The 16,502-nt window shown below is 43.4% G+C and overlaps 2 protein-coding genes across 6 annotated transcripts in view; one reads left to right on the plus strand and one right to left on the minus strand.

The window, feature by feature from the left end:
• The window catches only part of SYN3 (synapsin III), a 245,881-nt gene that overhangs the window by 94,871 nt on the left and 134,508 nt on the right, over positions 1–16,502 (minus strand). The window lies entirely within an intron of this gene.
• The window catches only part of TIMP3 (TIMP metallopeptidase inhibitor 3), a 40,046-nt gene continuing 27,905 nt past the window's right edge, over positions 4,362–16,502 (plus strand). The window contains exon 1 of the mRNA XM_074826497.1: positions 4,362–4,840. Within this exon, the coding sequence (XP_074682598.1) occupies positions 4,717–4,840 (124 nt within the window). The 5' untranslated portion in view covers positions 4,362–4,716. The remainder of the gene's footprint in view (positions 4,841–16,502) is intronic.

The following is a 16,502-nucleotide window of genomic DNA, read 5'->3' on the forward strand; positions in this document are numbered from 1 at the left end:
AAAAGTTTTTAGGACAAGAGGAGGCCTTTGAGCAACTTGGCAGCTGGACAATTTAGAATGCTAATGGCAGGACTCCACGTTCATGAATCAAGTTATGTTACTGTGGAAAAGTTAAAATGGAAAAATGCCCATAATTCAGAAGCTTTTAAAATTAATATATTGTTAAGGAGGTGGCAGAACTGTTTGGACTGCAGGCCGGAGGCTCCTGACTTCATTCATGCCATGCGCAGATTAAGCCAGCTGAGGTCTGGTGATGAGCTGGAGTATTTTCAGCCACTACATGTGTCAGGGCTTGCTTTTTTTTTTTTCTGGTGGTGGTGGTAATGGGGGGTATTTCTCTCTCTCTTTCTCTCTTTCTCTCTTTCTCTCTTTTCCCCTCCCTCCCTCCCTGCCTTTCTTCCTGCCTTTCTTCCTTTTCTCTCTCTCTCCTTTTTTTTTGGCCAGCAGTTCGAGGAAGCCTTTCTGTACTATTTACATTCAGATGCTTTTGTCAGTTCTGAAGCAGCCGACATAGCTCACAATGAAATGTGATCAGAAGGGAAGTGAATATTCCTTTAGTTCATTTACAGCAACACCTTATGCCTCTTGAAGGAATATCCCAAAGTGTTTTTTGGTCCTTTCCAGCCACAAGCAGGACTTGTGGAAGGAAAATGATATTGTTAATATGCTCCTGATGATATAAACTGCAGTGAGTATCTGTGGAAGCAGAGGGTAGTTCACTCTCCTGAAATTTAACCAAGACACCCAGCTTGACATAGTTCCTTTTCCAAAGAGTCGGTTCTTTAGATATTGCAAGGAATCTAGCTAGCTAGCATCATCCTCAAGAAACGCACCCATCTCTTGCAGCGCAGTGCCCCCTAGCACTGTCTCTACACATTCATGCAGGATGGAGGAAGAAGGCCACTTCGCTCAGTCAACAACACCTGCAGGACATGGTTTTCCCTGGGAATTTTCACACCAACTATTGACCCAGCCCAGTCATGCTTAGCTTGTGGGATCCGACAAGATCACAGCGTGAAGTGGTGTGGCTGCCTGGTAAAGCAGAGAGATCCTTAATTGTGTTCAACAGTGTGTTCTTGGTGGAGGACTGGAATAACACAGACTTCTTTATTTGGTGACATTAACCAAATGTGAACTCTAATTTTCTCATATGAAGATCAAGGTCTTTATTTCCTCCTCCTTTCTCTGTTACATTGTTTATGGCATATAAGGCTTAAAGTTTTATTTAGGCAAAGGAGCTGAATGCTATTTTTTATTTTATTTTTTCCCTTTGCAGTTTCTCCCACGCAGACAGGGCATTCAGATGGAGTTCTCCTTTCAGTTCCTTCATTGACTTTCTGTGTTACTTTGACACCATTATCAAAATTTTCTCATATAAATAAACACTCAGAACCCCTGCCTGGTTCTTCCAGAGTGCACTTTACTGGTAGGTGTCAAAGGAGAGAGGCTAATATCGAATATCTAATAGATATTATCAGAAGGTAATATACAATATCTCTATTTACAGATGACAACATAAATGTACAGGCTGGTTAAATGATTTAATGAAGGCCTCCTAGCAGGACTGGCCAGACTGAACTTTCCTGAGTATTATTTACCTGTGATTTACTAAGACAAAGCACTCAGGTTTCTGTGTATGAAATGTACTCTTTAAGTGGCAAATAAATATTGTTATTATTGTACAGTAGCCAGTCCTGGTTGAAAAACCTGTATCCCTACTACTATAGAGAAGTTCATCTCTTTGAAGGAGAATATCTAAGTAAGTGTCAAAAAAGCAGGTGAATCAGCTAAGCCCTAACTGACTGAACACAGGTACTACCACCCCAGGCAATGCTAATACATGCATTAAAAAAATTGTGGATCACCTCTCAAATACTGGTACAGAAGACAGTGATAAGCCTTGTCACACAGACAGCCTGCACACCATCCCTTCCAAACAGATGTGCTCTGCCACTGGATCAAGCTGTGGCACTCCTTTTCATCCTGAAAAGTAATGGCAATTTACTTCTCTGGGTTATATCTGAAAAGTGAACTAGTTCCTGTAATGAGCACAAACTTGGTGTTACTTTAACAAGCTTGGTCAGTCTTACTGTAAAGGAGCTACTTCCATGCCTGGAGGGCCCTGTGTAACTTCAGTTACTTCTAGACCCCTTCCCCTCCCATTTCAGAAATTGAGAAGATGACCAAAGGGTTTGTTTTGCAGTCTCCTCTGAATGTGTCCTGCATCTGTGTATTATAGTCACTCTTAGCATTCACACAGCACCCAACATCTTTAAAGCTTATTACAAAGCATTCAGCTTGTTAGCCCTCCAAACACACAGGATAGGTGTTATTATAGAAATGAAGAAACATAGTCAGAGGAATTACTTGGCCAGAGAGCAAAGGAGGTGGTGCTGGAGTTGTCATTATCATCTAGTTGTGTGTGGGTCAAACTCTTGCTTATTTACACCAGTGTCAGGTTATGGAATAACTCCACTTCTCTCAGATACTGATCTGAGATGTTGATAGACCAGGTGTATCATGATGTTGGTGATATCAAACTTTCTACAACAACAACAAAAAAACTGAAAGTGCCAGACACAGCTCATTTTTCTTCCATGTTACTCTGCTGAGGTTGGTGGAGTTGTTCCTTGTTTACACCCAGTGAGACTGAAATGACAGTTCAATCTGATGGATTCAACTTCAGCTGTACTACCTTGAGCAGACAGTCCAAGTACCTAAGGAGTTTTTTTGCATAAGTTTTCTCATATCGCAATTTGGAGCTGAATGATTCAGACACTAACGTGTCTCGATTGAATGTCCTGTTTAATATCCTGCCTCATACGTACTCGTATGATCCGTTAGCACCTCAACACCATCTAATTTTTTCAGTGTGTCCACTAATACACATTCCTGAGAAGATCCTATCACTATTATCCCCATTACACAGACTGGGATTTGAAGCACAGTGAGGCAAAGCTGTCACACCTGTGTTTCCCACTGTTGACATTATAACCTTGATCCCTACAAGTAACACCCAACTTGAAGCTTTTGTGTACTGATGTTCCAAATAAAAGCCCATGTTTCCATAAGACTGGAGGTTTTATTTTTATGTGGATGGTATGATTAAAGAAAAGGTGTAGGCAGGCTGTGCTTCACCCAGATGAAGCAGAATTGTAAATCTAAAGACTTAGCTGACTATTTAGAAATTTAGGACAGCTGGTCCCTGGCCTTTAATTCCAGCATAATTTATAACTAGACATGCTTAAGTCTTGTAAACCCTGTTGAAAGTACTCTGACATTATACACACTGGTTTGATAGTGTGATTAATCACCCCTCAGTCCCCTTTGCAGGTTAATAAGGCTGTCTGTATCTTGCAGCTGGCAATCTCCTTCCTTACAGTCCCAGCTCTTCTATAACATTTAAATTTCTACAGCTGATAGAAATATATGGTTCCAAAAGGGGATAAGGGAAAACAAAACAAACAGGATTTTTCTATAAATTCCACTAAAGCTGCTCTACTAAAATATACTTTGAGATTAAATGATGGGAGTGCTTTTTCCAGCTTGGTTTTAGCAGTTTATGACCCCTTTCTGACTGAAAGCCCTGCGAAGGGCAAGTGATGGGGGGTGGTGGTGGGGTGACAGGAGAAGGAGCATTTGAGCCAGGTTAAAAACCACAGGATAAAATCCTGGTTTACAGTTCAGCTAGGTCATGTCTTTCCTTTCCTCCTCTTTTCACTGCCTATTGAAAGAGGAAAATAAGCATCAACCCACATTCCTCTTGCATTTTCTGATCGCTTTCTCAAAGCCCTTTAGAATACTCTTTCACCTCCTCTGGTTTAAAATCAGTTTGCAGACAGCCGAGACAGTTTCGAGGGAAATAGACCAAACGTTCCAAGAGAACAACAAACCCCGCCTGTGTTTTCCAAGTGCCTCTTCGCACCCTGAGGTGAGAAGCGGGGCGGCCGAGGGGAGACAGGTGTTGACTGGGGTGGCGGGGGACTCCTCAGGGCCGGGGCCAGAGCCGTCCGCGCACTGACGGCCGCGGGACAGATACCCGCCCATAAGTCGGAGGGGCAACTAGTTGTTAAGAGTTTGAACACCACCCCTCACCCCCGGCGGCACCAGCGGCGGGAGGAGGACGTAGGCCGGGGCGGGAGATCGGGAGATCAGGAGCTCCCCGCCGAGCGGCCGGCTACCTGCACCCCTGGCCGCGGAGCACCCAGCGGCCACCCACCCACGCACAGTGTTCCCCGCGCTATTCCCTATAAGGCACTGAAGCGGCGGCGCGGCCCCGCCCCGCCCCGCCCCACCCCGCCCCGGCCCGGCCCGGCCCGGCCCGGCCCGGCCCGCTGGCCTCTCCCGCCGATGAGGTAATGCGGGGCTCCCATTGGCCGGGGGCGGCGGCGCCCCCAGAGCCTGAGAGGGCGCGATCGAGGCTATAACTGCGCACCGGCTCGTCAGGCGTAGCGCAGCTCCGCACCCGCATCGCACCCCTCAGCCGCTGGGAGCTGCGGACCCGCTGTGCCCTCAGGCTTGCGCCGTCCCGCTGAGTGAAGGCGGCGCTGCCTAGGCTAGCGAGAGAGAGAGAGAAAGAGAGAGAGAGAGGCAGCGGGAGGAGGCAGGCAGGCGGTCGCGGCGCGCCGGCTGTTAAGAAGCGAGGGTAAAGTCAGGCGAACACGACAGCGGCTGCCCTTCTGCTCCGCAGAAGTGAGGAGGCACCTCGGGGGTAACATGACGGCGTGGCTGAGCTTCCTCGTCGTGTTCCTCTGCAGCTGGAGCCTGCGGGACTTGGTGGTGGAGGCTTGCACTTGCGTCCCCATCCACCCGCAGGACGCTTTCTGCAACTCTGACATCGGTAAGTGCCGCGGGCCGGCGGCGCCTCCTCGCCCCTCAGCCGCCCCGGGTGAAGTGGCCCCGCCGGGCTGGGAGGGCTCTCTGAGAGGCAGCCGGGGCTCCTTGTGTGGGGAGGCGGCACCTGCCCCGCTGTGGTGAAGCCTGCCTCTCTAGAAAGTTCTGCGGAACCCCGAGGGGGTGCGGGCAGCAGTCAGGCTGTCACTATAAGTAAGCCTTTGTCCTACGAGTCACCCAGTGAAAGCAGAGGTGGGGTGGGTTAAACCAGTGAGGGGTGACCTGACCTTTCAAGACAGGTCATGGCTGCATACGCTTGAGTTAATAAGAGGAGAGGTGTGTGGTTGTGGGACCCCCCCCCCTCCCCCCACCCCCAGCCCTCCTGAGGTGTGATGGGGAATGAGGTGTGTTCCAGCAGCAGGCCCCGTCCCACAGCAGTCAGCCTCTCCAAGAAATACTTTAAAGAAATCAGTAATTGTAAGAGTGACTTGTTTCCTACAGCAAGACAAAATCACAATTGGAGGTGTGGGCAGCCAAAATTTCCTCCACAACCTGGTGATAAATAATAGGAGGCAGGATTAGGACGAGTTCTCTCAAGGCAGGAAACTGCCCGTGGAGGTTGGTGTTGGAAAGTGCGATTCACATAGGCTTGTCGTGCTGCACCAGTAACTTCAGGAGGGGCTGGAGAAGCAGGTAACAAGTGCCTCCACGCTTTCTGCATGCTATGTTGTGATCTTTGCAGCTGTGGGAGGTGTGCAAACGTGCATGCTTTTTGGAAAGTTGAAATCCTTTTACTGGATCCTGGGTGATGTTCTTCGCTATGGGTTTTAGCATCCCTAAGGGTCTTTACTACACTAACTTTGGATAGGGGACAAGAGGAGCACCCAGAATCTCTGAGGAGAAGGTAATGGAGACTCTGGTCTCAAGTCCTTTGGTTTGTTTGTAGCCAAGGGTGGTTAAACAAATACAGTTGCTGCTTGGTAAGTGTCCTGTGACAAAGTATATGAAATCAATTAGTGGTGTCCTTTGAGTTAATACTGGACACATGTCCATATAACAGTAAATACAGGCTGTCACTTCAGCAGTTGTGAGTGGACTGCATGAGTGAAGTCTTCTTGCACCTCTGTAGGTTGTCTTAGTTGCACAGTGTAAGAGGACTTTGTACTGCTGGTACCCACACAGTACTGACTCCAAGTGGAGTCTGGAAAGAAATCCTGGCAACTGCTCTGTAAGTCAAACAGAAAATAATTCTCACTGCAGCAGAACACCCATTTGCTATGAACCCTGCCAGTGGCTCTTTCAAGTTAGCCAAGCTTACTGGCAAAAAAAATATCTCTCTTGCCTTTAACTCTTCTACAGAAACTGCAGTTATGCCTGGTTATTCATGTCTGGTTTATATAGTGTATCTGCTCCTGAATGCCAAAAAAACCATTACATGTTAAAAGTGCTGGGAAGGTTACAGTTTGCTTCAGTGACGATAGCCTGGAAAATATTTATAAAATAGTTTTATACTGGGGAATTCTTCCAGGAAACTGCAATATTCAAAGTTCTGTTGCCATTTTCATAGTTTGGATTAACAAGTGTGGCACTTAAGTGGCAACTGCCAGGGAGATTGTCCTTTCTGTGAAAGTGAGACTGGGAAACCATTTTTCTACAACTAAAGCTGGTGACAACATGTGGCCTTCATTAGCTGCATTTTGGGAGAAGGTCTACTTTCTCACTGCAATTAGGTCATGTTATACTAGATTAAGGTAGTTTTCAGTTTAATTCAACTTCTTAAAATAGTGTTAAATTTTTGTTATGAAGACACACTGACAGTGTATTTTTACTAGACGCATAAGTGACTAGGGGTATGGTAAACTATGAAGTTTCATATAAAAGTGCTCCTAAACTTTAGGGCACAAAGTTTTTCTGTTTTCTACTCTGATTTCTGGCTGACTTCAAAGTCATCTTCTTCATTTCTCCTTTCTCTCTTCTGGACTCTTCATTATATCATGCCTTGGCTTTGCTCTGAGACATAGTAGTTCAAAAAGTTGATGTCAGGGGGGCTGTCAAGCCTTCAGACATCATGCAGTGCAAAGGAGGAGAAACACAGGGGGAAAGAGCAACTCATTCTAGTAATGACTTAAATGCAAGTTTGGTTAAGATAGCAGCTCTGTGTGATGGGTTGAAGCAAAAGTAAATCCTTACATTTGCTAGAACTGTCTGGAAAATGTGATGTTTCTACAGGCTGATTTTAGTAAATGCTGTCATGTTCTTCATGTGCTGAAAGGGCAAAAAGCGCACTAAAGCTTTCTGGCTTTGGAGGAGTTAATCATCTCCATGGAAACTGATGGCAGTGTACTAATGCAGTGTTTAGACAGACTAAACTACACACTGGGTTATAAAACACATTGTGGGGAAGAAAGGGACTTGGCAGCAAGTTTTTATCGCTCTTGAAACTCCTGACAAAATACCAGCTCAAAAGGGAGGAGTCAATGCAGTAAGGGCTAGAGCAAAAGAGCTTTTTAAAATAGCTCCTAAAACAATATAAGAAATTAACTAGCTAGGTGGCAGCCTAGGAGAGGCTTTTCTTCTTCAGAAACACTGAATTTTGAAGGAGAAAGTATCTAGTTTAGGAGTGTAATGCAAACTCTTACTGTTGGTCTTTCATGCCTAGCCAGTGAAGTCGTTTCTGATGTTTAATTTTTTTTCTCCTTTAATCTGATCTCACTAGACATTTAATTTTTGATCTTTCTGTGGCTCAGTTGTGATACAGCCTCCCAACTCCGCAGTCATTAGAAGGTTTTAATCTTTACAGAAACAGATGGTCAGATAAACCCACTGGAAAGGGCAGGATTTCAATATGTACATCCTTTGAAAGCGAAGGTTGTGGTCTTCTAAAGGAAGCTTGGAGTCCATACACAATGATAATTTTTTTTCTTTATTAAGAAAAGGAAGGGGGTGGGAAGAGGAACTACTGCCAGAGTTGTCACAAGGGGTCTTTTCACTCAGCCTGAGTGTTCCAGCATGATGAATGGAGCAAAAGTGAAGAGGTGTGTCTCATCTGGCCCTCTGAGGTTAATCAATAATAAAATTGCCGGTTTAACTCTTGGCTTTCTTTAACTGGATTGATAAGTGCCAGAACAGGCAGTACAATAATTAGACAAACAGCAACTGCTATGACTTGCCATCTGAACTTTGCTTCCTCCAATCCCACCCCCTGCCTATGACCCCTTCCAGATGTGAATATTTTTCTTTTGTTTGAATTAAGAGACCTTTTGAAAGAACAGACACCAGGCATGCTTTGTTCCATTGTGACAAAGCTGTGACATTTCCAGCTGGACATAGCTGACATGAAAAAGGCTTGTTTGTACTTTTTTTGCAGGAGCAGCAGGAACTTTTGAGCTTGGCTGCTGAATGTTGCATTCAAAGGTTTGGAAAAACACCTCCTGCCTGGCTCCCTCTGCCCCACCTCCCCTAAAAAAAAAAAAAAAAAAAAAAAAATATGGCAAATTGCAGGCTGGGTTTTGACAAACCAGTCTGCTAGTGATAAAGAAAGTACTTCGTCTACTCCACACCTATCTCACTTTCATCTCTTGCATATACTTCAGAAAAGAGCTATGGCACTACTAGCTGTCTCCTACCCAAGTTCAAAGGAGCTGAAAATAACATTCCTTTCTATAGTTTGTGTTGAGGGAAGAAATACCTGCTTCAGCAAGGGTGCTGGTGGGTAGTGCCCCTCTCCATTCTAAATAACTTCACTCTTGATGAGTTGGAGTTACCAGGCTTTGGGGAGGTGACCGTAAGCTCTTGGAGTCCCTTGGTGCTAAGGAAGCCATTCGTTCCTCCACCCTGCCATACCTATAGCACTGTGTTCACAACACCTGCCGTGGCTAGCCTCCTTTGAACTGAGAATGTGATAGGAGAAGAGCAAGAAACAGCAGAGAAGGAAGAAGCTCATGAATTTGTTTGGCCCAGAGTCTAAGCACCTAATTGAAAACCTGCCTTTTTTCTTTCACTGGTTTTCTTGATCATTTCACCTTCTCACTAATAAGCTAAAAGAGATGCAGAACAACTTGATCAAACATGAGATTTTGAACATGCATTCTTTGCCTTGACATAGACTCCATAGTGATGTCATATGTGCTGTCTTATCCTTTAAGGCAGACAAGTAAGGTCTGCTAAATTAATTTAAAAGTTAAAATAAACCAGCTCCAATTAATTATTATACCAATCTTTTCAGTTGAGATGAATTTAAAACAAATTTTTGGGTTACATGTCATGATAATGCTTGCAAAAATGTATCAACTTTGGAATCAGACTTTTGTTGACGAAGTAATGGTGTGGTTTCATTTTTAGACTGGACTCCCTTTGAGGCATTTTTAGAAGCAGGAAATCTGAGAAGCGTCCTGTAAAGCTTTTAAAAAAAAAAAAAGTACTGTTAATTCCATTTTACATGGGAAGAAATTGAGGAGATTTATTTATCTTTTATGGAAATCCAATGTTCATGGTAAAAACTGGTGAAAGAGGGTGTTCCTTGTGCCTGGTCATGTCTTCTGACAGAAGGATGGCTATTCTAAAATGAATGAAGTGGAAATAGAAGTTGCTTGTTTGATGTTTTGTGGTGATTTGCAATTAAAGTCCGTAGCAGAATAAAGAGAACACCTTGTAGGATCTGGAGTTTGTCACTTCTCCAAATGTACATATTAAAAAGAAAAATGTGGAAGTTACTGTTTGGAAGATGTAGTGCAGAACTGGTATCTTGTTACTATTGCATATGCTTACTCCAGATTTCCTGCAGGAAGTACTCCTGCAGGAGTACTCCAGCAAGACCTTTGAGGCAGTGGAGAGATAGATGTTCTAACCTTGAGCCTTCGAGCTTCTTGCTTTATGTAGACATTTCTTTCATTCTTATTTTCACTGATTTCCCACCTGTTCTTGAGAACTCTCCACCTGTCAACTGCTCCTCTAATCTTTCTGGGAAGAGTGGGCTGGTGGGAACATAGTTATGTACAGCCATATGCAGTACTAGCATTTTGTAGCATAGCAAAAGTTTTCATCTATGGTTGGGAAGGGCCTGCTTTGCTCATGTCTGTCTTTCAGCATGAGCAGATTTGACTGTTTGACCATAAGAGAAGTGGCACAAGGTGATGCATTTGTTCTCAGCTTCATCAGTGGACTTCACATTTTCTAAGACACTGAACTCAGTTAGTCCTGCCCTTTCAGAGAGTCTTGTAGATCCGGGATTGGCATCTGATGAAATGGATCTCTCACATGCATAATCTCACTGAGAGTCGTGGTGGGCGGGGCCAGGAAGCTTTAGTAGGAGCACTCAGTGCCTTGGCCTTAATTGGCTGTTAAAGCTATTGAGATGAAAACTTAGTTTTTCAATGTAACAGTGTTGTCTGGGGTCATATTTCTTTTTCCTCACAGCTCCAATACCATGTGATGCTCTTATGTAGCCCAACCAAGCATGCATCACTGAAGAAAGGTTTGGGCAGCAGGTCGTTAAATGAAACTTCCACTGGATGCTCTCTGGAAGTTCCTAAGAGCTAGCAAACCTGAGAGGATAGCTTGGTTTGAGTTAGCAAGCAAGACCAGGCACGCTGTGCTTGCCAGCTCTGAACCAGACAAAGCTGAGGGACTAATTTAAGTCTTAATAATGTCTGCAGTGCATGTTGTTTTCTTTTGATTATGAGATTTTTTTTTTTTTTTTTCAGTCAAGATGAAGAGGCTTTTGCTCTGATGCACTGCTTATTGCTCTAGACTTTCAGGGTATGATTCTGTCTTTCACATGATGTTATAAATTGGAAGCAACTTAAATGATACTGCTGAAACGATCGAGTGTAAAAGATAGGAAAATTGGGCCTTCAAGCACCAATTAGTCAAGCAAATGCAGAGCTGATTAAACTTAAAGGCCTACTGTAGCTCATCTAAACCTCTGAAGAACCTCCACATGTGACCCTCGAAACTTTACTGGTGTAACTTTATTGGACTGTTACTGCTCTCTAAGCTAAATACACCTTACATAGACTTCTCTGAGACAAGGTTGATCAGAGCAGCTGACTACATTTGGAACTTTTGGAAGACTGTCTTAACTCTTGCTCAGCTTGTGGCACTGAACGCTTGTTGCAAATAGCAGAGCTGAAGATCAACCTCTTTGGTAACCCTTTGTGTCTAAGTACTTGGGGCACAGAGGAGGGAGGTACACTGCTGGGGCTTTATTAAAACCCAGAGCTCTTCCTCTAGAGCACATACTGAAAGAGCATGCCAAAATTCTGCCCACTGGTGACTGCTACCAATGTTATTTGCCCATAGTGGTAGGCAAATGAACCAAGTGAGCTAGGTTCTTATTTAGAACTTGGGTTAAACTGGATTTGCTTTGGAATAACTTGAGAAAAGAATGTTAACCAATTACTTTCAAATAGCAGAAATTTGAAATTATTTGGCTGGTGCTGGGCCTGAGGTAAATGAGATAAAGGTGGGTTAAATGGATTTATACCCTCTTATACTAGATCTAAAATTTGGCCCAGTTATCAATATGGAAAGGAAATACTGCCCCAGCCTCTGCAGGTGCAGTGCCACTGGTCTCAGCAGTATTTCACCATCTTGTATCAGAGTTGACTTAATGGTTTCAGGTTTCTAAGAGGAATGTTACAAACACTAGAGAGTTGAAAACTATTGTTAAAGAAAAAGTTAACCTTCTACTGTAATGTGAAGTAGTTCTCTTGAGTGACCAGAGTGAAGATTTAGTGATTAACTGACAGTGTCTAGTAACATAAAAATGCAAGTAGTTTTATACAACCCTGATTATTTATCCAATGTTGCTGCCAGCTAGAAAAGATTCTGGGAGTCTTTTGGAAACAAGATAGAGGTCTCGAGTTGCGTGCTGCTAAAATAAATGTTGACTATGAATAGTCCAAATTCCTGCTAGTGTTTATATAAGATCTTTCCAAAGGGCAATTTCAGCCCTTAGAAATAGTATACAGACAATAAAACTCAAGTTAAATAGCAGAGACACCCATATGCAAAAAATAACATCAAACTTCATCAAATATCTTATTTTAGGAAGAAGGGAGGTGAATGGGGAGTCCCTCCTGGGAATAAAATGTGCCAGGAACCAGCAGAGAGCAGTGCTTGGGGAAAATGTCAGGGGGGGCATTGTCAAGTCAGGAATAAAGTCTTGGGTTCTGCTAGTGGGGAACTAGTGGTCTGTGTCAGTGGGCTCAGCTCTGAAAAATTCTGTTACAGGTGGAGGATGAGGATGATCACAGCAATAGGCTCAATGGGAAACTTGTAATGGGAGAAGGAATTTAGGAGCTGTAGGAGTGTCAAAGGCCCTTCAAAGACTAGCCTCTGAGTATAAGGAGGAGAGAAGGATTACTGGAGAAGGGAGAGATGCTGCATGGAAGCATTGATGAAGGACTAGGTACAGGCTGGTCAAGCTAAGAAGGATCATTAGCTGCAACACATGATAGGCTGAGACTGTGGGGCATGTCCAAGGTGGATCTAATCCATCCAGGAGAGTGAATGAGTACTGTGACTTCAGGGAACATATAAATAGGAGAACCCACATAAAAGAATCCAGTGCTCTACTGATTGATCTCTAGCAGCCTGTAGCATGTTCATTTCTGACTGGCAATCAAGGCTTAGGCTTTGAAAAAACCTGCCTGGGTGGACTGGCCACGGACAGAGCACGTGCACTTTACTCTATTTGGACTCTAGCCAAGCTGTTGCCTTCCTCTATTCAGATGAATGCAAAGTTCCTTCAAATAGCCCTTCAAAAAGTGCAGGTTACATGGATGTGTGTGTGTAGGGCCTGGGCTCCTTTTATTTTTGCCAGGTGAGTTGTAAGGAAAATTGTAAGGAAAATACAGCTTAGCTGGAAAATGATGCAGATTGTGCAACAGGAGAAGCAAATGAAATTAAGCCAGATGTAACATGTTGTCTAAAGGTACTTTTGATATACGTGATGTAGTAACCTGACCCACTGCAGTCAGGAGATAAAAGGAGAGTGTGCAAACAGCAAAACCATCATTGTTCAATACATATTTGTTACTGATTCTGGACAAAAATACACAGTAATAAAAAATCCACAGTCTTCCTTAGACTGTTCTTCCCAGTCTGTTGTTAAAGTGTCAGAGCATTGTAATCCTGCTGGTTCTTAAGAGTTTAGAACTAGTTTATTGGGGAGGTAAAGAAAGGTACGTGAAAGGGCTCAAGGATGAAAAAGAGACCCCATAGACTTTTTCCTTCTTAATTCCTTGACTTTGATATGGAAAGGCCCAGGTTTCTGCTGACCTTCATGATCACTGGTACTTTAGCAAAGCAGATAGATATAAATTGCACCAGATTTGCACAGTGCTTGCACAGATAGTCATGGCTACACCAGGTGCAACATCATGAAGGTAACACATTATTACTTCTTGCTCCCTGGTGGTTTATTAAAAAAAGATAATAAAAATCCCACAACAACACATAGGAAACAGGAGTACTTCTATTCCACAGGGCCGTGTTCAAAGTGACCCAAGCTTCTGCTGGCCTGGACTGAAGGGCATGAATTTTAACTCCCTCATGCTGTATTGTAATTACAGTATGGGGACTTAAACATCTGTTTCCTTTTCTCCATGTTTGCCTCAATATTGGATGTTACTGCAGTGCAGCCTGCAGAGAGGCCTGCTGGCATTATGTTAGCCTGTTAATTTTCTACAGAAGAGTACTGGAGCATTTGCTCAGACAACTTCAGTCTCTCATGCTCAGTGAATACATGAACAAACAAAGATCTTGCTCCTCTGATGTTTAATCAGCTCTCTCAAATTTCTTGAATCAGCTGTAAATAGGAAGCTCTTCACCTAGTGAGCAGGTTTTGGTGTTGGTCTCCAAACAGTTAAAATATAAGGGAAAAAATGTGCTTGCTTGTACCAAGACAGGAAAAACCACAGAATGGAAAACTTCCACTTGACTTTGAAAGACAGGAAATGGCTGGTGTTGATATCTGTAGAAAACCAGCTATTCCTCAGACACTTCTTCAGCTCCACGTTTTTTGGGGGCAAGGAGTTCCAGTCTGGCCCCACTGTTCCAACCCTTTATACACCTTCCAAACACTCATCCCAGTGTCCTACTTCCTGTGTCTTCTGACACTGCTATAAATATCCTGACTAACTTTCATAGGTCTAGAGAAATGCACATTGCAGGTTAAATGGGATTGAAATGACAGTATCAAAACAGCCATTAGACCAGCTCTTGTGAAGTGCATGATTGCTGGGTCCTCTGCTTTAACTTCTGAAGTGTGAGATTGCTGGGTCCCCTGCTTTAAATTTCCCTGGGAAAATGGAGGGAGGCCTTTAAGAATGAAACAGTCTCCCTGTTTATCATACTCACCTCTGGACTAGGATACATGGGGTCTGTTTCAAAGTAAACAATTTCCACCAATAAATAATATACTACATATGGCGCAGAGTTAAAAGCGGAAACATTTCTGGTGTTTGGGAGAAGGGAGGATGGGGAAAAGAGGTTTAGGAAGGAACAGGAGATGCTAGTTGAGGGATGACACTACATGCAAAAGTATAGCACTTGCAATAATGAATACTTTAAATGAATTGGTGAAGAGGATCAGTCCAAAAGGAAATAAAACAGCAAAGTGACCCCTGGGGCACATAAGTAGCCATCATGTACAGTACTTCAATAGCCACAAAATACAGGGCCCTCCCTTAGATTCCCGCAGGGCAAAAATCAAACCCAGAGAAGTGTGGGAAGACAAGAGCAGCAGTTCCTGTGCAAGAGCCTCACTATTGCAAAGAATTGTACTGTGGGTAAAGGCAGGATGAGTTCTTAAGTCCTTTGTTTTACTTCTCTAAATATGAAGAGCAGCACCTGTCCCTTTTCTTTTTGTCTTATTTTTCTTTTCTTTTTTTTTTTTTTTTTCCTAAGGGGATGTGGGATTAAGGATTTAGTTGGTTATTTCCTTAGAGGATCATGATAAAAGAGAGACTTAAATAAGTCTGTTTCCACCTTCTCTACACATAGTATATTTTCAATAGCATTAAGCAGCTGTCCTGCTTTTCCCCCACTGTGTAACAGTTTGCAGCTTTACAAAGAAGCACAGAAAGAGGAATCTGCAATATCAGATAGAACTCCTAGGTGGCACTTTTAGAGAGCCCAGATTATCACGGGAAGGTTTTAATGGGGCATTACCCATTCAGAGAGAGGCTCAACTAGACCTGGTGGCAAACAGCCAATGACCCTTATCAGCATGTTGCCTTTAACACCTTTACTTTGGAACAAACACCCTGCAGCAGAACCTGTGATAGTGAGTCATATGCATCATCCAGCTAGGCTGGAGTTCTGATGCTGATAAAATACACCTCCCAGAAGCCTAATGTGGGATAGTCTGGTTTTCCCATAGCCCCCTTCTGTGGCTGTCATCCTAATTTCTCGTAGTTTGAGATTGATTTAAACCCTGCAGTTTTAAATTCCTTCCAAAACTCTTTAAAGGCATTTGTTATTTTAACTCTGGAACCTATTTTTGTTATCAGTATGCATGTCTAATTACCTCCCACATGCATTCTAAATTGCAGCTATCTCTTGAGTTTCCCAGCGTATTCTGGTTTGCTCTTTTTCTGTTTGACTGGGAGGCCAACAGGATGGGAATAATGTATTTACTCATATTTTGTTCTGAGAATTCTCCTGATGCCAGATAATTATGGGACTATAAAGCTAGGATTAATATATCCTTGTGTTACAGAGCCTACATCCCTCTGTGTTGTATGATTTAGCAGGAGCCTGCTGGAGTAGCACTGCCAGCTTGATCCCGAGGAGACTTGTCCTTTCCAACTGACTCACACTTTTGAAAAAACGGGAAGCAAGGTGGGGAGCAGGTCCTTACTGGCCTTCATTCCAGTGCCATGTTTAAATTGGTTGAAGAAATAGTGTAGCTTGAAAGAATCAGACAGCACCTGCGTATTTGGCTGGATGGGAAACAAGGCTTTCACTAGTACCGGAAATTTTTCAAGCTGATAGGTTCCTTCCTGTCAGTGCAAGATCTCATGTTTTTTCTTCTGAATGCCTTTCTCTCATACTGATTTCCTCTAGTACTAATGGCTGTTGGAAGAGGTAGGGTAAAGGAAAGCACTGGTTCTTTCTTTCCCTCCTGTCTCAGAAACTGTTTTCCTGTTTGTTGTTTATGTAGTATGACAGCTTGGGCCATTGATGTAAACTTTGTCCTTTGTGCTGTTCAAAGCTCCCCTCTTCTGAATTTGACAATATTGCCTACACATCCTGACCAGGCTGCGTTTTTAACAGAAGGACAGGAGAGTAGACAGAACGGGATCCTAGGGTGACAGTTGTCTTGGCACACTTGGAGGTTCACATTTTTGTGCAGGCTCTGTATTTGTTCATCAAGCCATTATAAAGTGAGCACATGGCAGGGTTCCTTCCGGCATATATTCTTTAATATATATGTGGGCCAACAAAGAAAGATCGACCACAGTTATTATTGAAATATTATTGTGATAGTGCTTTGAGGCAGCACCACCAGGTTACACCATAGAAAAATATGTAAAAGGCATTTTTTGTTCCAAAAATCTGAGTCCTGAATGGGAGACAAATAATTCAGAGGAGTTTTCTAAGAGGAGCTGCTTAGCCCACTTGGAATTCCTTCTCTGGTGAAGTCCATCAGAGCTCGCAGC

Source organism: Strix aluco, chromosome 5, assembly GCF_031877795.1.
Source record: "Strix aluco isolate bStrAlu1 chromosome 5, bStrAlu1.hap1, whole genome shotgun sequence".
Taxonomy (NCBI): domain Eukaryota; kingdom Metazoa; phylum Chordata; class Aves; order Strigiformes; family Strigidae; genus Strix; species Strix aluco.